Genomic DNA, 21,659 nt, shown 5'->3' with positions numbered 1-21,659 from the left:
TTTAACTCTGCTTAGCGGTAAAAACGTTGCGGATATTTATATTAATATGTGTATATATACTCTTATAAGGTACTATTATATTTCGTGAAAATGCATTCTGGGGAGATTCCAGATAAATATTCAAAATCTGATTTTGTTAATAGGTTGTGAATACATGAACATTTATTGGAGGATTGTTTCCACTAATACGACTAATGTTCGTCATATGGCTCCAAATATCAACTACAAAATGTATGCATATGCACGCCAGTAAACCCAATGCATGCTAATATGAACGGAAGAAAGTAAAAATATGCCTCCGCCTCCACGCAATAATGAACCACTACAAACTAGACCAGACCAAAAAATTAGGCATTAATCATGTCTTGGTTAAACGAGGAAGGGAATGTTTTTGGACCGAAGATCCTCTCTTATCATCTTCTTGGTTCTTAGTTCCCTGTATTAATTTAGGAGTTTGTAGCTTTGAGTTCAATGCCTAGGTTGAAACAGAGAATCTGAACTGCATTGTCTCTTAACAAAAGTGATATGAGCTACAAACACAATGATAACGATTCACATATCACAACGATATCCCAATTACCCGAATTAAAAACTATATAGATTTGGTTTAGACACTTAGATTTCAGATTAGAACAGTTATGTAAACTGATAAACTGAGTTGACACAAAGGAAGCAAAAGCCTAGGAAGGAAAGAATGCAAGAACCAAACTGAAAAGCCCAATAAAAGCCCATAAAAGGCCCATGATTAAAAATACTTCAAACTCCTCTCATCCGACCGTTTAATCAGTTACTACAGTAGTAGTATAGATAAAGAACATGCGGTTCTCTTTTCTTCCCCTCCGCCGAGACTTTCTGTCTTCTCTCTCTCCGTAATGGCGGCGGTCGCGACGTTCCTCTCTCTCTCCCCCTTTCGACGATCCTCAACTTTACAACTTCGCGATCTTCCTCGTAATCACAATCAATCGATTCGAAGAAGAGTCCACCTCAAATCTCCCGCCATCCAAGCTTCTTCTAAAAACTCCTCTCCTCAAAATGTACAGAACATAGTGGAATCTCCCGAACCGGATCCTGATCCTAAACCTCAAAATGGGTAAGCTTCTATACTCTTGTTCCTGCTTCCTTATTTTTTTAAAGTTGATATCTTGTTTTATATGGGTGTTAGGATTGGTAATATCGGAATGGAGATCATGTCGATTGCGTTACCAGCGGCGCTAGCTTTGGCCGCTGATCCTATAACATCTCTTGTCGACACAGCATTTGTTGGCCACATTGGTAAAGTTTTGAACTTTCTCTTGTCTGTTTGTAACATTGATATTGAAAAACTCTGTTCCTAAATGTGTGACAGGCTCTGCGGAGTTAGCTGCAGTAGGAGTCTCGGTTTCTGTGTTCAACTTGGTGTCTAAGCTCTTCAATGTTCCTTGCTGAATGTGACTACATCGTTCGTTGCGGAAGAGCAGGCCGTTGCAGCTAAGAATGATAACGATTCTACGGAAACAAGTAGTGTTTTGCTGTACTTGTGTAAAGATTGTTGTTATGTTTTTTTTTTCTGACTTTGAATTTTTTTGTTTGGTGTTGAAAGGAAAGAGAGTGCTCCCTTCTGTTTCAACGTCACTGGTTCTTGCAGCTGGTGTTGGTATCGCAGAGGCGATAGCTCTCTCTCTTGGATCTGATTACTTGATGGACATCATGGCTATACCTTTTGTATGTTTACTCTTGGATCATTAACTATAAAGCTATCTATCTTTGCAGTTTTGTAAGGGGCTTGTGGTCTCTTTTGCAGGACTCACCGATGAGAATACCAGCAGAGCAGTTTCTTAGACTTAGAGCGTATGGTGCACCACCAATTGTAGTGGCATTGGCTGCTCAAGGAGCTTTTCGAGGTTTCAAGGACACAACAACACCTCTATATGCCGTTGGCAAGTATTGCAACATTCATCTTCTCTCTTTTCTATGTGTATATATATATGCATGAATATAGAAGTGTGACAAACATTTACAATCAACAATCACATTTAGCTGTTTCTGATGTGGTATACTCTGTATGGACAGTTGCGGGGAACGTGCTAAACGCGATACTGGATCCTATTCTGATATTTGTTCTTGGTTTTGGTATCTCTGGTGCTGCGGCTGCTACTGTGATTTCTGAGTACGTCACAAAATGTGGTAAACTTTTGATACTTAATTCGGTTTCTGTAAGTTGCCTTTGTCTTTGATTCGTGGCTTCTTATTGTTCATTCACTTGTCAAAAATGTTATTTTCAGATACTTGATTGCGTTTATTCTTCTGTGGAAGTTGAATGAGAATGTGGTTTTGCTTTCTCCTCAAATCCAAGTGGGAAGAGCCAACCAGTACCTCAAATCAGGTATCAACGCAGTCTCTTTAAACGATTCAAACGCAGAATGCTAGTATATATATGAAAATGTGTTGAATGATGCTTAGGTGGGCTTCTGATTGGTAGAACGGTGGCACTGCTTGTGCCATTCACGTTGGCAACTTCGTTAGTGGCTCAGAAGGGACCTACTCAAATGGCTGGCCATCAAATCTGCTTGGAGATCTGGTTGGCTGTCTCTTTGCTCACCGATGCTTTAGCCATTGCTGCACAGGTCTATCATCCTTTTTGCAACTTAATAAGATACAGCATTTTTGTATTTGTGGAAAAGTATTCACTTAAATGTTCTACCCCTTTGATTCAGAGTCTTCTTGCAACAAGTTTTTCTCAGGGAGAGTATAAACAAGCTCGGGAAATTCTCTTTGGTGTCCTTCAGGTTCGTTTTCCCTAACTTCCTTGTTTATGTGATTCAAGTTTGATACCAGAAAAAAGTTCCAACATGTTTAAACTTGAGCAGGTAGGTTTAGCAACTGGAACTGGTTTGGCTGCTGTTTTGTTCATCGGATTTGAACCATTTTCGAGCTTGTTTACAACGGATTCAGAAGTTTTGAAGATTGCTTTGTCAGGGACCTTAGTAAGATCTTATCTTATACCCTCCTAAAAGTTTCAGAAGGGTAGTCTTAAGACAACTTTGAATGTTATTTGAATGTAGTTTGTGGCAGGATCTCAACCGGTGAATGCTATAGCGTTTGTTCTTGATGGGCTCTATTATGGAGTCTCTGACTTTGGATTTGCCGCTTACGCTATGGTCTCTCTCTCTCTGCTTCATCAGTAGTAGGAGTGTTTGTTCTCCCTTTACATTCCTACAAAAAAGTCTGATTAGTTGTCGTTTTGGAACAGGTGATTGCTGGATTCATATCTTCCTTGGTCATGCTTGTGGCTGCACCAACCTATGGACTCGCCGGGATTTGGACGGGTTTGTTCCTCTTCATGGCGTTGCGGTTAGTTGCCGGAGCCTGGAGGTAACGAAACAAACAAACCATTCTTGTTTTCAACTACGTCTAAACAACTTCTCTTTAAGGATTGGTTGCTGTCATTGTTTTCAGATTGGGGACAAGAACCGGTCCATGGAAAATGTTGTGGTCAGCTCCAGAGAAGCTAGAATGAGTCCGCGTGTAACATTTTTTGCGGTTTGAAATGTGACACTTTAAGATAATGAAAATAAAGTGAATTAACAATGTAAAAGCATAGTTCTACAGTATGATTGATGCCGCATAGAACCTCTACCTAGAATCTGGAATACTTTAAATATGGATCCAGTCCACTTCTGTGGTAAATAACCGGATTCATTGTACAACAATCCGCTATCCAGTTCGATTCGATCAAAGTTGTTATCTTCCTATGGTTTCACTACTCAGTCTTGTCTTGGACGTTAACCGGTTTCAGAGACGTTGTCATCATTCTTCTTCATTTCTCCACCAGGACCGTTTCCAAGACTGCCCGGGAAGTTTAACTGTGCATAGCGTCCATACATGTGGCACTAGCAGCTCTGCCGTAAGCCAAGGCAGCTTCGGCTGCAGTACAAAACGTTCTAAACCAAAGTCGGTTTAGGTTTCCGCCACGGTGACTTGCTGGCTCACGTATCTCAGCCACCCATTTACCTCCAAACTTTTTGTCGTCGACACCCCCAAAACCGACAAACTGGACTCTCTAGTCTGCATTTTCCTCTCATACAACCTTTTTCAGAACCTGTTGCTTGAACCCTACAGAAGCAGAGAAAATGATATTTCCTTTTTAGGGTTTTTAGCTTATGGTGCAAGCTACCAATTTGACATCTTCCACATCCTTCTGATAATCAGAACACCGAGAGTCTAAGACTAATACAATTTTGGATAATAATTTCATAATATTTTATTGGTTTGTAGAAGATGACTTGTTGGTGGCATGTATCAAAGCCCTAACAATCACTGAAGGTGGAGTGTCACCTAATTATATAAATCTCGGGTAGCAATTCACTTTAAAGAGAAAGCTTCTTTAAATGGTTTGGCGCATGGCACACCCCACCAATTTGGCATTTTCCACTTCCACGATATAAACTTGTCTTCTTCCCAAACATAAACTTTATACAGCGGCCAAAAAGTTAAAGGTAGCGTTTTTTACAGGCACCTTACTTCTTTGAATTGCAAATCCCACTGCAGATATGGTCAAGATAATCAACACTGAAGGAGAGTTTGTAAAAGCCAAGACCGGGGGTAAAGGAAGCGAATATTGACACACCAGCTGCTATAATCCCTATATGAAACAAACCTAAGATCGAACGCAGCAGCCAATTTCAGGACACGAATCTGCTAGACAAGTCTTTTGTGCGTATCTCATCTACTCCCGACCCAAAAAAACTGCGTTATCCCACTTCACATCCAACGTAGACGCAACCAGATAAGGCAAAACACATAACATATGCGTGGTATTTTCAAGTCATCTCTTTGGTTAGTCCACAATACACAAAAAAATGTTTCGTTCATCGGGTAGAGCATTTCACAGGCTAAAAGTTTCAGATTTTACTTTTTATCAGTGAACTGAACAGAGCTTAAAGAAGCTTCTTTTATATCTCTGGTTTTGTCTCTGTGTTGTCTAGATCCTTTGCGTACAGATCAAGATTTAATAAACAGGTGGAACAAGAACACAAAGCTCAGATCTTGGACATTAAACAGATGATAAAAGAAGGTTCTTTAAGCTGTCTAAGGAATCTTATATAGATCAAAAGGCTGAAGAAGCCAATACGATTACCAAAAAGAGAGACAAAACATATATAATATCATCATATCATCTATAGTTATATCAAGAACACAACAAAACATTGCAATCTCACAACTTTTCACGTTTATTTTTCAGATTTATAAACCCTAAAATAAACAAACGAATCATATTGAAAAGATATTTCGTAAGCAAAAAAAAGAAAACAAAAAAGATTACACCGACGCGGTAGTGGATCTGAGCCGTCGATCATTGACCCGCATTGTCATCACCCGCGAGCGGCAATGACAGCTGGCGCAGCGGAAGAAGCGGCCCCACCAAGGAACGAAAGAAAACCAGTCGCAGCCGGCTCCTGCTCATCCAAGAAAAGATCCTCTGGAGCCCTAAACGCACCATGCGCGCAGATCAACGCCACACTAACCATAACCGCCGACACGAGCACAGATCCAACGTCAGTTAGGAACACCACGAAGATGCTGAACAAGATCAAGCAACCCAGCGTCTCCCGATCGGAGAAAGTCCGACCTAGAATCACAATCGGCTGATCGGAGGGGCGGAAGAGGTAGAGGAAGAGCCAGGAGGCGAGGAGGCAGAGGAGGAAGGCGAGGGAGAAGGGGTGGGTCACGAGGGAGAACCCGACGATGGCCGTCGCCACGGCGAGGTAGTTGACCTTGAAGTAGGAGTAGTTCTTGCGGATGCGGACGGCGGCGTCGGAGATCGATTCGGGTTTGGAGAGGGCGGAGCGGTCGGCGAGCTCGGCCCAGGGACGGCGCTGGGAGAGGCCGTTGGAGACGGTCTCGGTGATGCGGTTGATGAACGCGCGGAAGGCGGGGGTTGCGATTGGTGGGGATTGGGATTCGAGGGAGGATGGGGCGGCGGAGGGGACGGTTTGGGGGTTGGAGATTGGGAGGGTGGGAGGAGATGCGGAAGCCATTGTTGTTGTTGGCGCAGAGTTTGGCAGATCTGAGAGAAGAAGAAAGAGAGTTTTAAAGATTAGAGGTATGAAACGTGACAAGTAATTAAAGAGAGGGAAGGAGAATATATATGGGAGAGGAGATTGTTGACCTTCCTCTTTCCTTCCTAGCTACGGGTCACCGACAATATATGCCTCACTATTTTCTTTTTTTCTTTATTTTTTCCATTTTTATTTCACTTTTATAAATTCACTATTTGAGAATGTGTTATTTCTTTATGTAATTGGATTTGAAACTATTTATATAAATTTATATATTTAATTAAATTTTATGATTTCTATTTATAAACCCCAAACTTTTCTTTCGAATTTTAGTTCTCTATATTTTCAACTTAGTTCTTATAAATCTAGTAAAATTCATTTTGAAACTCTATCTATTGATTTGAATTTATGTCTTATAAATTTAGAACTAATAACATTCTCCCTCCGTTTAAAAATAGTACATGTTTAGTAATAAATGGATAATTTTCTGTAATTTTATATTTTCTATATTTTAAAACCAATAAGATTTTACAAAATATAATTAATGTTTTTGAATTTCACAATTTTTTATTATTAGTTGACAAAAATTACATTACAAATATAAAAATTGTGTTTTGAAACAAATTTTTCTTTAGAATATGTATTTTTTTTTTGAAATAGGGGGAGTACGATATTAAAATCATAGATAAGACTGATTTAGGTGTAGATTTCTAAATCTATTAAAATACAAAAAGCTATAACTTGTTGTACTTATAATTACGATGTATAAAAAAGGTTGATTGACAAAAAGGTTTCTTTTAAAAGATGACAGATGAATCTGGCAAAAGAGCCAAAGCAAGACCCTGAACACAACAATATTGAGGTTCAAGCAAGAAACGGCTTTAAAATAATGGGGCTCATGAGTGCAGAGACTCCTTTGATCAAGTTGAGAAAAAAATAGAAACCTATGGTAGTTCTAAGCTATGTTTGTTTAAGCTAAGCTTGGAGAATGGTTAGTAAGCACTGAATTTCATTAGATGGTTGATTCTGTTTTCGAAGTTGTAGTCTTGATCAGACTAGCTTGGTTACTTTACTAATCCATTCCACTAGATGATGGTGATTTGGTTAGTCTCGGAACCCATTGTTCTATGTATCTTAGTAAACTCTAATCAGTCGGGATATAGAAGAGACTTCTTAATAGAATGTTTGTAACAAAACACAAGCAAGAAGTCAAAACACACATTGATCATTTCTATCACCTCAACTTCACAGCTATCTTCTTCTTGTCCTTGCTCTGTTTCTTCAACAACATAGCGATCTTAGCAAACCTCTTTCGAGTCACTGATCTTTTCCCATTCTCCTTCCCTTCACTCTTCTTGCTCCAAGTTTCATCATTATTTGCCAGCATCTGACCCAACGACATTTTCTTCCTCTCGCTAGCAACATTCATCACATCTGAATCCTCAGCAACAAGTAGTAGCTTCTTGCTGAGTATTTGCCCTATTGACATTGTTGGCTTCAAGACAGGGGCCGAAGATGATGAACCAACAACAGCAACATCATCATATGTCAGATGCAGTCCGTTTACATCCATCAGACGCGTTGCTCTTGGTGTTGTTGCACTCTCTCTTCTGCTCTTGAACTTGGCAGTGTTGTTCACTGATGAAGATAATCTTCTCCTCTGTCCTTTGTCTTTCTGCGAGTTTCGTAGCACATCTTCTCCTTCGAGTTTTGTAGCATTTGCAGTGTCCACTCTCTCCACAGCTTCCTCCACTGCCTTAATCTCTGCGAGTGCAACAGCCTCAGCACCTCTGGCAGCTTCCTTCATCTTTCTAGCAGCAACCAACCTTATCTTAGCCGCTTTGATCTTCTCTCTAGTGTCTTCAATCTCCGCCACTGCTTTCACAATCTCCTCCCGTGCGTTCTCTCCCGTCTTCCTGAACTCTTGAGCTTCGCGGCCGAGTCTTTGAACCTCATCATCCATCATTCCAAACGCATCATTCTCCACCACCTTCAAAGACCTTTGCATGAGTCTCTCGCGAGTCTTCTCAAGTGCATCCTTTTCTTCTTGCAGTTGCTTGTTCAAGACCTCAACAGACCCTCGTATACCCGCGAGATCTACCGTCCTCTTGCACAAATTCATCTTAGCCTTGCTTAGATCCTTTAGTACATCACCCGCTGGCTTGATACAACCGTCAACTTCCTCCTCATTCTTCTTCTTCTTCTGCTGCAGCTTCGAGTTTAGCTCTTCAACAGTGGCTTTAGTGGCATCAAGCTCCTTAACAACCTCGAGCGTCTCTCGTTCTTTCGAGATTAGATCGTTCTGTAGCTCAGCAGCCTGTCCCTTGAGTCTAATGATATCACCTTCCACGTTTTCCTAACACCAAAAATCAGAAAACTTTATCATCATTATGTGTGGTTCAAGACATGAGCCAGACAACATCAAACATCAGTTCCAAGTAATTCAGCAAAGAGGAGAAAAACATTTAGTTTGTGTCGGATATCTTCTTGTCGTGTTCAGACAAGAGCATTGCTAAACAAACTTAATCAATTAACAGCAGAGAAACCCTAAAAGTTACAATCTTTCGGACAAAGCTTAAAGAAAAGAGAAACCTGAAAGGCTCCTGGGGATTTATAACTGTGAGAAGGTCTCCAGAAACCGAAACCGCCGAACCGGTTCGCCGCCTCTCTGACTGACTCGAACGGTGTCGAAGTGTCTATCTCGACTCGGCCATTGAACGACAGATCGGAGTCAGGGTTCAAGCTCCCAGGCCCAGTTACAGAGCCACTTTCTGAGGACTCGGCCATAGAAGACAGATCTTCGGGAAGGAGAACAGAGAAGGCCAGAGAGTGAAGTGGGGAGAGAAGAGAGAAGAGAGAAGAGAGAGGGGGAGAGGGTTTAGTTTTAGTCGGTGAGAGTGGAACCAAAACTCCTGTTTTGAGGTTGATATGCTGTTGTGAATGTGACTAAGACGTGTCGGAACGATACGCCCCGCGACTGTCGCCTGTATTTGTCGTATACTGTGAGAGAGAGAGAGAGAGAGAGAGAGTGTGTTGAAAAGTCATGTGTATGTTTCCGTATGTGTTCAGTTTCGGTTTCTTTTTAGTGTTGTGTTTATTTTTTTCTCTCAACACTTGTGTTCTCGTCTTTTCTTGCGTCACCGGATGGATTGTCTGAGACTAAATAGGCAGGATCAAGTAGAGACGAGACCAAGATGGCTTGTTCTCGTCCTGTAACAAGTCCGACAAGAGTAGTTATCAAATTAAGATTACTTTTTATTTTGACGAGAGATGGTTGGGCCAAAGGCCAACTGTTTCTCCACGAAAACAATAACCATGATTAGTCCGATTTCGGTTTAATAACAATTTCATCGGCCCGAATTGAACTCAAACCTATGAACTTACGTTGTCTCAAGTCAATATTTACTGTTAATCTACTACTCGGTTAAGATTAGGTATTTTGGATAAATGATAAGCTCTTGTCGATAGCTTTGAGGTATTTTATATAATTTGAGTGAACTTGAAGAACATATAAATGCATGATTGCATAATTTTAAAGATTTGATTACCAAGATATATGACTTTTTGTTCCATCCATATATTCATGGGAGTACATATAACCTTATCCGTTGGAATGAATTATTTTGATTATAAACTCTTTTTGTTGGAATGAACTAGTCTTGATGTAAATAACTTTAATCATATAACATAACGTATTGACGTCGTGTCTAGCTCATCGGTAGGGATGCTAAACACAGGCCAGGGTCTAACCCTCTTTTATGTTATTACTAGGGTCGGCCCGCCCTACGGGCGGGATGATAATTTAAAACTAATTAAAAAAATTAGAGTAATATTTGTTATTTTTTGTTTAATATTGTTTTTATTTTAAAATATTTTATTCAATATTAGTATGAATCATTATTTTATTGATTATTATTTTTTTATTCAGTTTCATTCTCATTACAATTAATTAATTTTTTCTTACAATTAATAAGATTATTTATTTGAAGTTTCATTGCTTACAATTAACTAAACTTATGTGTTTAATTTGAAGTTATCTAATTTTATTCATTCTCTTACATTATTTTATATTGTGTGTTTCTAATTTGACTATAAAACTATATATTTTATTTTTGTGGATCTATGTTTACATGTGTATCCAATAATATATATCTAATAATTAATAAATGTATAATTTCAAAAAGAACCTGTTAGCTTTGTGGGAAATTGACGGTCCAAACATCAGCCACCTAATTGGGAATGGTGTTTTTGGTATTCACCGGTAATTTTTGGCAGAGAAAGTTCTATTGTTTGTGGACATACGTCCGACTAACTGCAGTTATTTCAATTGGGGGCTCCTTCTCATTGTCCTTAGCGCCGAAAGATAATTTCTAAGAAGAGAACTCATCCCTTGGATATCATCTCCATGGCCACCATTGCCTCCCTGTTATGGCAAACAAACGAATGGTTATCTCCATGGTTGACCTATAATGTTAAATTATAGGTTCTTTCAAGCTTACACCAGACACAAAATATGGGATCCATAGACGCCTAAGCTTTTTAAAATTACTGGAAATTGTCAATGTATGATGTTTGATACTAAATTAAAATGGTTCAATCTCAGTTGGAAGGAGTACGTTTTGCCCACAAGATCGGCAAGGAAAGGGAGAGATGATTAAATCAGTGAGTATATTTGATGTAGCGTAGCTGTTGTTTAAGTTGATAGCCTATATAATCAGACAATCAGATTATTTACTTATTCCTCACAAATCTGACGGCAATCTAAGGAGGATTTTATGTTAAAAGGTATAGACATACATGAAACCTACCTGGCTATGCAGCTTCTTCTTCTTGTTTCTACCAAAAACAAAAATTCTTTGCACAGCTGAGACTCAAATAAAACAAAACTACAAAAGTTCATATCAGCTTCTTATTTCTTATCCTCCTCTTCCTCTCTTCATCTACCGCTTCTGCATTTTTATGACTCTCCAGCATCTCAGCAGCTTCTCCTGTGGTTTCCCCTCTCTTCTCATCCATCTCATTCCCTCTCCACTCTTCCTCAATTGTGCCTACCGTGGAAGGTTTAGTCACCACCAGGTTACAATTTTGTAATTGTGGTTGCTGTTTCCTACATTCCCTTAGACCATAACTGCCTCTGTTAGCTTCTTGACCACCTGAAACTATCTGATACATTTCAGTTACCACCATTGACAATGACTCGTGTCATAGAGAACAACTTACACCATCAGCCCAGAAAAGTTATTAATTAAGAAAAAAAAAGCAAGAAGGTTGTATCTTGATCAACACTTACAGATGAAGTAAAACTCAAAGAGCCAAGCACATAATTTTTTAAAATTATGTTGTCGCAACATCAGTTGTGATGGGAAGATGACTCCAGTAAGTACTCACCAACAGCTATGTCAGCAGAAGATAAGACCAGCGCATGTCCCCCAAACAGATTTCCCCGTCTTAACAAACTCACGTAGAGCCGGAAACTTCAAAGAATCAAAATGGAAGTAAAATTAGAACACATAAGAGTCTTGCATAACTATTTGTCCTCATTACTAACTCCTTCAGATTAGTTTCATCGACTAAGCCATTAAGTGTCACAGAGACAAACACTGGAACATAAAACAGAGAAACCAAAAATTGACAGATCACCTTATGTACTTGTATATTAAAAGTCTTCTCCTTTTTCAATCTCAAAGCCAATGTTTTTGGACAGAGATACTCTCTAGCAGTTAGAGACGATCATCAAACCACAAAGTTTCCTAACTAATACAGAAATCATTTCTCCAAAAAGATCAGAACTTTGGAACAAACGAACTTTCCTTAAGACAAAACCTCAAACTATAAATTTGATAAACATTCGTTCCAACAGACACATAAAAAGAGAAATCTTTCCTAGTTTCACCAAATTGGCTCCTCGTAAAAACAATAAATTTCATTCCCAAACAATTGGATTACTGAATAAAAAAACGTCAAGATTCGAGATAGAGAGAGGGAGAGAGGACCAGGTTCTGGTACTCAGCGAGTTTGGCCATGGTGGTGCTATCCATCTCATTCCCTCTCCACACTCATCGTCTGTGTGTATTACTTCGCGGCGTCACCGACTCTTCCTCAGTTGTGCCTAAACAACAGCTACCAGCCTTCAAATCACCATGAAAAAACAGATGTGTTACAGTGTTAGCCATTATCACACAAAAAACTCTGCAAATAACTTTTTTGGATTATCATCAAATGGGAAGATGATGCTCAATGGATGCAGGATTACTTATTTATACACGAAAAAACACCGCTTAGAACTGTGATAATTATCATTGGATGAATCGTATTCCTTGATTAAAGATGTTTCTTAAAGACAATGAATCAAGAGATCCCGTAACATTTCAGGGGACGAAGTGAAGATGAAGAAGATTCGACGCAAAGGCGCAAAACACAGTTTCTCTTCAGGCCGATTCGTCCAAATTAACAGCCCATCAAAAATTAAACGATCAAAGCCCAACCTGGATTAAATGAAACGCAAAGTTTCACGACCTGAATGAACACGTGTCACACGCGAGATGAGCGAATTTCTGATGTGGCAGCTGATGTGTCAGCAGGAGAGATCCAACCTTTCTTTATGTTATTATATATAAAGCGTAGTTTTCAAAGTTACTAATTAACATGATTGTGACATGTGTCAACAATTTAAGATTGTGACATATGTCAAAAATATGATACAATTCTTTTTTTTTAAGATTTAAAGAGATTAAGAAAAATGACTCATTACAAAAATAATCATTTAAAATTCTATTTAGATTTAATATTTTTAGAAAAATAAGATAAAATAGTTAACATTTTTAGTATTTTACATTATATATTGTTAAAATTTTTATTATAGTAATTTAAAAAATTTGATTGCAACAAGTGTCAATAAATATTTAAGATTATGACATGTGTCAGAAATAAGATACATTTCTTTTTTTTTAGAATTTAAAAGAGGTTAAGAAAAGGACATTACAAAAATAGTCTTTTAAAGTTATATTTTAAGATTTAGAATTTTAAGAAAAGGAAATTACAAAATTGAAATTTTTAGTATTTTACACTATATATTGTTAAAATATTTGATAGTAATTTTAATTTTTTAAACAAAAAAAATTGGAAAAATACACTCATTATTTTCTTATAGTTAACAAACTTTTCTTTTTAATATATAATTGTATGATAAGCAATTATGACAAAAGCTACAAATATTTCACATCTATATTTAGGTTTAAGTTTCCATATATTGGTTTTACAAAATTCAATAGTATTTACGTGAAAAAAATATTACACACGAGTGTTTTTTTTTAATTTCTTGATAAAATTCAATTTTTATTATCATTATTACATCTTATGATGCTAACATATTTTTTTAAATTATGAAGTTGTTATCGTACATGAGTATGTGTGAATATAATGAATATGTGTTTGTTATGGTTATTATCTTAGTATATACTTTTAATTATGAGATATATTAACACAAGTCACATTTTAAATATATAATTGTCATGTATCGCCATCATATTAATTATCATCTTTGAAGAACCAAGCAACTTTTAAGAAAAAATATTAAACAAAAAAAAATTATAAATCCAACAAGTACAATAAATTATTTAATAAAAATCACGAATAAAAACTATCTATTAAATAAATAAACAAAATTCATCTTTGTACCATGATTATAAAATACAATTTTAACTCGAACTTATGTATGAAAATAATTTTTTTAATTATAAAATAAATCTCACACAACATATGAAAATTAATCATAAATTATAATAAAATGATTACTATTTTATATTTTTATTCAATTAAAACATCAAACAAAATACGTTGCAATCCAACGGGCTCATATCTAGTTTAATATAAACCCAATTCTATTTTAACCCAACCCTATTTTAATCAATGGTTAGAGCTGGTACGGGATTAGCCCAATTAAATGAAAATTTATATTATTCATTTTTTTCTGTAAGTTCTAAGTATGAAAATAGAAAAATTAGAATGTGATATGATTATTTCTTCCAACTTGTTAGTCATCAAAATCATGTTCTCCATTAAAAGTTAAATATCGAGTTTTCACGTCAAAACCAAAAATAAGTTTTTTTTTTTGCTAAAACTTCAAAATCAAGTTTTTCCGGCCAAAACCGAAAAATCGAGTTTGACTGTCAAACAAAAATCAAATTTTCCACCAAAACCGCAAAAATCTAAATTTCTCACTAAAATCGCAAAAAAAATCTAGTTTTCCGCTAAAACAGCAAAACAAGTTTTCCCGGCAAAACAAAGAAAAAAAACAAGTTTAATCGCCAAAAACACAAAATCGAGTTTTTTTGTCAAAAACGCAAAATCAAGTTTTTCTAAAACAAAAAAATCGAGTTATCCAGACAAAACAGAAAAATTGAGTTTCAGCAAAAACCGCAAAATCAAGTTCGCTCGCCAAAAACGCAAAATCTAGTTTTCCCGAGAAAACCGAAAAAATCAACTTTTCCCGCTAAAACTGAAAAATCAAGTTTTCCGTAAAAATTGTAAAATTAAGTTTTTTTCGCTAAAATTGAAGATCAAGTTTTCCCACAAAAAAAAAACAAAATTTCCGTCAAAAACGCAAAATCGAATTTTCCAGCCAAACATAAAATTGAGTTTTTCCGCCAAACCGGAATCGAGTTTCCTACCAAAACAGCAAAATCGAGTTTTTTCGCCAAAATCGTAAAATCAAGATTTCTTGCAAAAACTCGATTTTTGGTTTTGGCGATTTTGACAAGAAAACCCGATACTGAGTTTAGGTGGAAAGACTCGATACTAAGCTTTAGGCGGAAAACATCATTTTGAGGTTTTGGCTGACAAATTCGATTTTGCGGTTTTGAACCCTGGACCTATATAAGTATATTTAAATATTATATAATATTACATGAATCAAAACAAAAAGATTAAAATTTAACCCTGGACCTATCAGGTCTAACCCTTTTAAAATCATATTTAAAAAGTAAGGGTTAACCCAGTACCGGCTTAACAGGGAGGGCGGACGGTGCGACCGCCCTGGCCCGCTCCAAATCCAGCAATATTAGGGGCCTTAATTTTTTTCATTAGCTTGTATATGATCTAGGTTTGGACTGCATTAAACACACATTGTCACAAAATTTTCTAGTTGAAATATGAGATAAAAGGATGTGCATGTTTTGATTCTCGTGTGAATAGCTCAAAGAAAAATATTTTCTTTACCAACGTTAACAAAATGTTTACTGTAGGGCCTCTAAAAGAGTTTTGCCCAAGGGCTCTTGTTCATCTTAAACCGGCTCTGGCTAACCCTGTTAGGGCAAAATTATTGCGGTCCTTACATCGAATCTTAAGGAGGGGGACCATAAAATGGTAAAAACGAACGGAGAAATCGTTAAATAAGAGATGACTTCGGAAGGTTTTCAACTGTTCGGGGATTCCACCAACACGTAACGGTCCGCAATTGGTTCTTTTTCTTTTAATTTTTCAGACACAAAAAATTAAAAAATAAAAATAAAAGAAATAAGAATCCCATTAAAGGGTTTGTGCGATAATATTGCTCTTAGGTTGAGTCTATATTAACATCCCTAATGATCATAAGACTCGTGAAAGCCTCCTAGAGCAACGAAAATGGTGGAACAAGTGTCCTAGCCGGCAGAAACAGCTCTGAGGCCTAGCATGTGACAATGCCTTTTATTAGATAAGTATGTTCATTCTCTGATTTCCTGTCCTTCTCACCAGAATCTACCAAAACTGAAAAGCGTCCATATAAGAAAATGTGTTTTACTTTCAAAAGAAAAAAGAAAAAAAAAATGTGTTTGACGTTTGGCCATTTCCTAATTACATGTGTAATGCGCCACATGAACTATACATGTAGCTTCATTGTGACTGAGGATATCATTTTCATTCGCCGAAAACACAGTTTCTTTTTTTGAAAAAGGGTTTTCATAAAACACAGTATTTTTAGTTGTCGGTCTTCCAATAATGAGAATGATCTATTCATCTGAACTCATGTGGTACCAGACATGGGTTAAGTATTCCCTTATCCCTATTAAGTATAACAATCCTCCATACTTCTACTGAAAAGGATCCAGAAAATTAGAAAGCCTCTCTTCATACTTTTATACAGTACATTCACAAAGACCCTCATACCTTTTCTTTAACCAAAAGTCTTCTGTTTAATTCTGGTTTATTTTATTTTTCTCACCTAAAAGATTACATTTAGTACTAACGTGATCTACGTAGTGTTTTCGCCAATTATTTGTCCAACTTCTTGTTTGATTTTTCTGCCTTTGTCCAAACACTTTAAACCAATATTTTCATTTTGTTTCTGTCTCATTTGTCTTAGATTTCATCTTGATTTGAGGATGGCTAATGCAGTCTATAATGTTTTAAATTACCTTTACTTGCACCTTTATTTTATGAAGCACTAGTTTTCCATTTAATCGCAATAACAAATTTAAGAGCAATTCTCTAAAAATATACACTTTTTAAGTGTTTGTTTTAAATATAACTTTTATGGGGAATCCTTAGTTTTGGAAAATAAGAACCCAAACATATTACTTAAAAATTTCTTGGAATTCATTTAAGGTAAACAAATAATTTATGCTATTATTAACGTAAAATTTGGTATATTATATTTGAAAAAAAATTATCTTTTTTCTTTATTTCTCTAAATTATTTAATTCTTTGTCTGCTTTGAAATCACGAAAAGAAAAGACAAGAAGCTAAAGTATTGATTAGGTTAACCAAGCCTGGAGTCGTATGGAATTGATACATGTATAATTAGATAGCAATTTTTATCTCAGATTAAATTATTATGTCCAGGTTGTGAAAGTCGAGCTTGTGATGCTCTCTTGTTCTCGGGAAATAATGGGCAAATAATTTACAAAACGTTGTTCACAAGTGATTTGTATTACATCGTTAAATATTAGGGAAAATAGTACTTGCTGACTAGGAAAAAATCCTAGTTAAGAAGATTCTACAAGGAAAATAGTAGAGGATACTTAGCAAATGATCACATAATATTATATGATTAGCAAACCTTAACACGTTGATCAAAAAAAAAAAACCTTAATAACACAAAATATGGATAGAGTACATTTTAAAGTTGATTTCTTACAAGAAAAGTAAATAGATATTATCTTAGAGATTCAGAGATTAACAAGAACATGTTACTTATAAAAATATGTTTATCGTATGCTATATTTTTTTTTGTAACTTAATCGTATGCTATATTGATACAATGATTCCTAGATACGTACGGTTATAAATTATGTGTTAACAATATTTTTAGCGGTCCTACACGAATGAAAATTTGAAAATTGTAATCATTTTAAATTTGATTTTAGTATCATATATACAATGTAATTTCGTACTATATGTACAGCTGACATTTATAGTCGTTTAATGAGTTATTTATCAAATACACAATAATGTGAATTCAGTTCTCGTAAGGAATCATGTATGCCTTGAAATAGATGTACAACTAAAACTTAAAATATAGGCGTCACTGAGAACTCTCTCTTTATAGAACTATATTTCGCCGATAAAAAGTCGAAATTCACAATGAAAATGTGTTATGGAGTTAGTTAAAACAAAATTATACTAAAATATATAATTATGTGAAATATGATCAGTCTTACGGCCGATTAATCACAGTGAAAAATGCAACCAAAGATTAAAGAACTATATCATGTTCAAAGAATCTGAGCACCGTCAAAAGAACCAGTGAATTTTATTTTATTTTAAAACTAATAATAATTTTTCCTTCAACCACTCTAGTAAATAGATGATTTATGACCTTAAAACAGTACCTAATAGTGTAATATTATAGAAGAAAACACTCAAGCTTTTCTATATAATGCCCTTTTTGCTTAAGCTAATTCACCATCATCCACACTCACCACTAAAAATCAGCTTTTGTCTCACTCCTAGAAAATGAAGTTTTTTCCTTCATTTCCCTGCAGTGCTATGGGAGCCTTAATATTGGGTTGCCTTATGCTTCAAGCATCCATCTCTAATGCTCACTTGAGGTCTGATTTTTATTTCGGAACATGCCCGCAAGTTTTCAATATCATTGGGAATGTCATCGTCGATGAATTGGCCTCCGACCCTCGTATTACCGCTAGCATCCTGCGCCTTCACTTCCATGACTGCTTCGTTAATGTAAGGACTCACTCAACTTACATTTCCATATACATAAAAAACTTACGTGTTCATGGACAAAGTACTTTACATACCATTTACATATCGAATAAAGGGTAAAAGCATTTGTTACATTAATATACACAATGGTCATATAATGTAATATGGTTTTGCAGGGCTGTGATGCATCGATCCTCCTCGACAATTCCACATCATTCAGGACTGAGAAAGATGCTGCTCCAAACGCAAATTCAGCTAGAGGATTTAATGTCATAGATAGAATGAAAGCCGAGCTTGAGACAGCTTGCCCCGAAACAGTGTCTTGTGCAGATGTTCTCACTATCGCTTCTCAAATATCAGTCATTTTGGTATATATATCATATATGTACATACCTACTTATATTTATGAATTAATCGAAAAATGGTATATATGTTGACGTTAGTGTTCCATGTTTTATAGTCAGGAGGTCCATGGTGGCCGGTTCCGTTGGGGAGGAGAGACAGCTTACAAGCTTTCTTCGATCTGGCTAATACAGCTCTTCCTTCTCCATTTTTCACTCTTGATGAACTTAAAGCAAGTTTTGCTGCCGTTGGTCTAAACCTCACCTCGGATCTAGTCGCTCTTTCAGGTAAAAATATCATGTTGATAGTTAGATAGATTCACTTTAACATCTAAATATCTGGTAAATACAAAGTTAATTCACATTTTTAATCTAATTTTATAATTATAGTTAATTTATTAGAGTCATCTGTTATTTAGTATTCATTCCATTTCTGAAAAACATATGTTTTTTCGCGGATTTACTACAAATAATTTTTAGACAATATAACTCTGAGGAAAGTCATCCCCTTAAGAATTGTCTGTTTTTAGTATTATATGCAGTTTATATTAATTCAATAATAAACTGTGAACTTAAAAATAATTCTATTAATTGAACTATTATGGGAAAAGAGATAATTATATAGTAAAATTTATTATCTATTTTTAAAAATATGTGCAAAAACATCAAGACATTTTTTTTTGTTTTGAAGCAAAGGGAATATATATTTATGTTATGAAATAAAACGTGTTTTGGTATTGTAATTAAGGGCTTGATTGGCAGAGCATTAGCATTAGCATTATGCTCCTTATTATCCAATCAACATTGATCACAAAAGCATTTAGAAAAGCATTTACAATATGCTAATGCTCTCCAAATGCTATTTGCTCAATGCTCTCATATGAAGCTTTTGAAAGAGCATTTGCATTTTGAATTTATATATATTCAAAAATAATTATATGTAATTAAATTATGTGTGTTTAATAATATAAAAAATATGCTTATAATCAAAAATAAATTTATATTTAAAAAACTAAAATTTGTGATTAATTATTTTATTTTTTTAAAATAACAATATTTCACATTTAAAATACAATAAAATTAATATAATTACACATAACATTCATTATTTTTAATAAATACATAAAATAATATATATTTATATATTATAAAATAAACACATTTATATTATTTATAAATAAATAAATTATATGTCATAGATTATTTTTATGATACACATTTATATTATTTATAAATAAATAAATTATATGTCATAGATTATTTTTATGATAATATTATATATGGATCATTTATTTCTCAACCAATAAATAAATAATGATAATTTTTATATAAATTACTTTTTAAAATTTATTTATTTTATTTAATATTATCAAAATTATTTTTTCCAAAATAAATTTTATTTTTAAATAGTTTTTTTTTATTTTAAATAATACTATTTCACATTTAAAATTAATTTAATTTATAAAATTAAATAAGATTCATTATTTTTAATAACAAATATATTATTAATATATATTATAATTTATATATTATTTTAAAATAAATATATTATATACTAACTTTTATGATAATTTTAAAATTGTATAATGTTACTGCTCACCAATCACTTTATTAAAAATTTAGTGAGAGCATACAGTTTCTACAGCATACTGGTTCTACAGCATTCTGCTACTGCTTCTTCATCTGTTGTACCAATCGAGGCCTAAGAAGAATTTTGTAAAACGACAAAACATGACTCATGATCATCTTTGATTAAAACATAAAAAGATGTAACTCCGCTTTTATTTTTGTCAAAATGTTAGGTGGTCACACATTTGGAAGAGCACAATGTCAATTTGTGACACCTCGTCTTTACAACTTCAACGGTACCAATAGCCCAGACCCGAGTATTAACCCAACTTACCTCGCCCAACTACGTGGACTGTGCCCTCAAAACGGAAACGGCACCGTTCTGGTGAACTTCGACCCTGTGACTCCAGATGGTTTCGATAATAAATACTACACTAATCTTCGTAACGGGAGAGGTCTGATTCAGAGTGATCAAGAACTGTTTTCAACTCCTCAAGCCGACACGATTACACTAGTGGAGCAATACAGTAACAACAATACCTTGTTCTTTGATGCATTCGCAAAAGCAATGATTCGGATGGGAGATCTTAAACCTTCGACAGGGAATCAAAGTGAGATAAGACTGAATTGTAGGGTTGTTAACTCAAGGATCATGAGTGTGGAGAGTGATGTTGATGGTGTTGTGAGTTCGATTTGATCATGTCAGAGACATATATGTATGAAAGAAAGCTTAAAATGCATGGGGAATAATAATGTATTTCGACTAAATAAATTTTCGAGCGAGTTATGAGATAATTATGGGTCTAAATTCTTTATGATTTTTGGGACCAAACAGTGTTGTGATTACAAATTTAGAATATCTCCAACTCAACTTCAAATCTTCAGATTCTAAAGTTTTTTTCGTTACAATTTAATTTCAAATCTTCAAATTTTGATATTTTGAATAGTGACACCTCAAATTTTAAGATTTCATTATTCTAAACCTCAAAATTATTATTCATATTTTTTTAGTTTTTACAATTATTTTCTTTCATAAATAAAATAAATACATCTATTAACTTTATTTATAATAACTTAAATACACCAAAATAAAATAAAATAGAATAAATATTACATAACATTAAAATAAAATTCACACAAATAAAAAAAAATACATTAAATAAATCTCACACAAAATAAAAATACATCAAACAAACTTAAGATAAATACAAGCAAATTACATAAATATTTAAATATTACTTTGGAATGGATAGATTGAGCATATATGAGAGCATTACGGGAATAATGCTTGAGTAATTTGGTATTTGTATGTTGTTTTCTAAAAAAATTGTGTCTGTGTGTTGTTTTATTATATATGTAAATTTATATTAGTTTTTGTTATATAACATTGTAAAATTGTGTGTTGTATAATATATTAAAAGTATGTTTTATATATATTTGTGAAGCTTTATCACTATTACTCTATTAGTAACTTTTGTTAATGTCAAAGACTATAGTACAAATAAATAAAATTTTAAAGATATTTTTGAGGATTTATGGTTGGAGTAATCAACCCTTTAATCTTCATTTTGAG

General features: G+C 34.7%; 4 protein-coding genes across 4 annotated transcripts; 2 read left to right on the top strand and 2 right to left on the bottom strand.

Moving 5' to 3' along the window:
• The first annotated feature begins 440 nt into the window (after window positions 1-440).
• LOC108844473 (protein DETOXIFICATION 44, chloroplastic) lies at window positions 441-3,615 on the top strand. The gene is given in 14 exon segments (XM_018617737.2): window positions 441-1,090; window positions 1,163-1,272; window positions 1,346-1,417; window positions 1,420-1,497; window positions 1,580-1,701; window positions 1,781-1,916; window positions 2,050-2,146; window positions 2,262-2,362; window positions 2,440-2,603; window positions 2,694-2,765; window positions 2,847-2,963; window positions 3,042-3,137; window positions 3,230-3,351; window positions 3,436-3,615. Coding segments are annotated over 14 exon segments (1,566 nt in total). The 5' UTR covers window positions 441-872; the 3' UTR covers window positions 3,497-3,615.
• Window positions 3,616-5,054: 1,439 nt separating this feature from the next.
• On the bottom strand, window positions 5,055-6,101 carry LOC108844522 (PRA1 family protein B4). The gene has a single exon (XM_018617788.2). It carries the CDS (start codon window positions 6,015-6,017, stop codon window positions 5,352-5,354), a length of 666 nt encoding a protein of 221 aa, XP_018473290.1. The 5' UTR covers window positions 6,018-6,101; the 3' UTR covers window positions 5,055-5,351.
• A 1,095-nt stretch (window positions 6,102-7,196) lies between these two features.
• LOC108844079 (WEB family protein At2g38370) lies at window positions 7,197-9,064 on the bottom strand. The gene is made up of 2 exons (XM_018617281.2): window positions 8,631-9,064; window positions 7,197-8,394 (listed from the first exon to the last, which is right to left on the bottom strand). Exons 1-2 carry the CDS (start codon window positions 8,823-8,825, stop codon window positions 7,273-7,275), a joined length of 1,317 nt encoding a protein of 438 aa, XP_018472783.1. The 5' UTR covers window positions 8,826-9,064; the 3' UTR covers window positions 7,197-7,272.
• Window positions 9,065-17,908: 8,844 nt separating this feature from the next.
• LOC130503699 (peroxidase 22-like) lies at window positions 17,909-20,881 on the top strand. The gene is made up of 4 exons (XM_056998268.1): window positions 17,909-18,197; window positions 18,353-18,544; window positions 18,637-18,805; window positions 20,320-20,881. The coding sequence occupies exons 1-4, from the start codon at window positions 17,970-17,972 to the stop codon at window positions 20,781-20,783; spliced, it is 1,053 nt and encodes a 350-aa protein (XP_056854248.1). The 5' UTR covers window positions 17,909-17,969; the 3' UTR covers window positions 20,784-20,881.
• The last annotated feature ends 778 nt before the right edge of the window (window positions 20,882-21,659 follow it).

This window comes from Raphanus sativus, unplaced genomic scaffold, assembly GCF_000801105.2.
Source record: "Raphanus sativus cultivar WK10039 unplaced genomic scaffold, ASM80110v3 Scaffold1083, whole genome shotgun sequence".
NCBI lineage: Eukaryota > Viridiplantae > Streptophyta > Magnoliopsida > Brassicales > Brassicaceae > Raphanus > Raphanus sativus.
The sequence above is the reverse complement of the archived record's forward strand: the minus strand, read 5'-3'. Positions and strand labels throughout refer to the sequence as shown.

Excerpts from the sequence above, each read along its gene's own strand:
- LOC108844522 (XM_018617788.2), bottom strand. The coding sequence starts at position 6,017 with ATGGCTTCCGCATCTCCTCCCACCCTCCCAATCTCCAACCCCCAAACC.
- LOC108844079 (XM_018617281.2), bottom strand. The coding sequence starts at position 8,825 with ATGGCCGAGTCCTCAGAAAGTGGCTCTGTAACTGGGCCTGGGAGCTTG. Across the intron at positions 8,395-8,630 it reads AATCCCCAGGAGCCTTTCAG|GAAAACGTGGAAGGTGATAT; the intron begins GTTTCTCTTTTC and ends TTTTGGTGTTAG.
- LOC130503699 (XM_056998268.1), top strand. The coding sequence starts at position 17,970 with ATGAAGTTTTTTCCTTCATTTCCCTGCAGTGCTATGGGAGCCTTAATA. Across the intron at positions 18,545-18,636 it reads CTCAAATATCAGTCATTTTG|TCAGGAGGTCCATGGTGGCC; the intron begins GTATATATATCA and ends CATGTTTTATAG. Across the intron at positions 18,806-20,319 it reads GGATCTAGTCGCTCTTTCAG|GTGGTCACACATTTGGAAGA; the intron begins GTAAAAATATCA and ends TCAAAATGTTAG.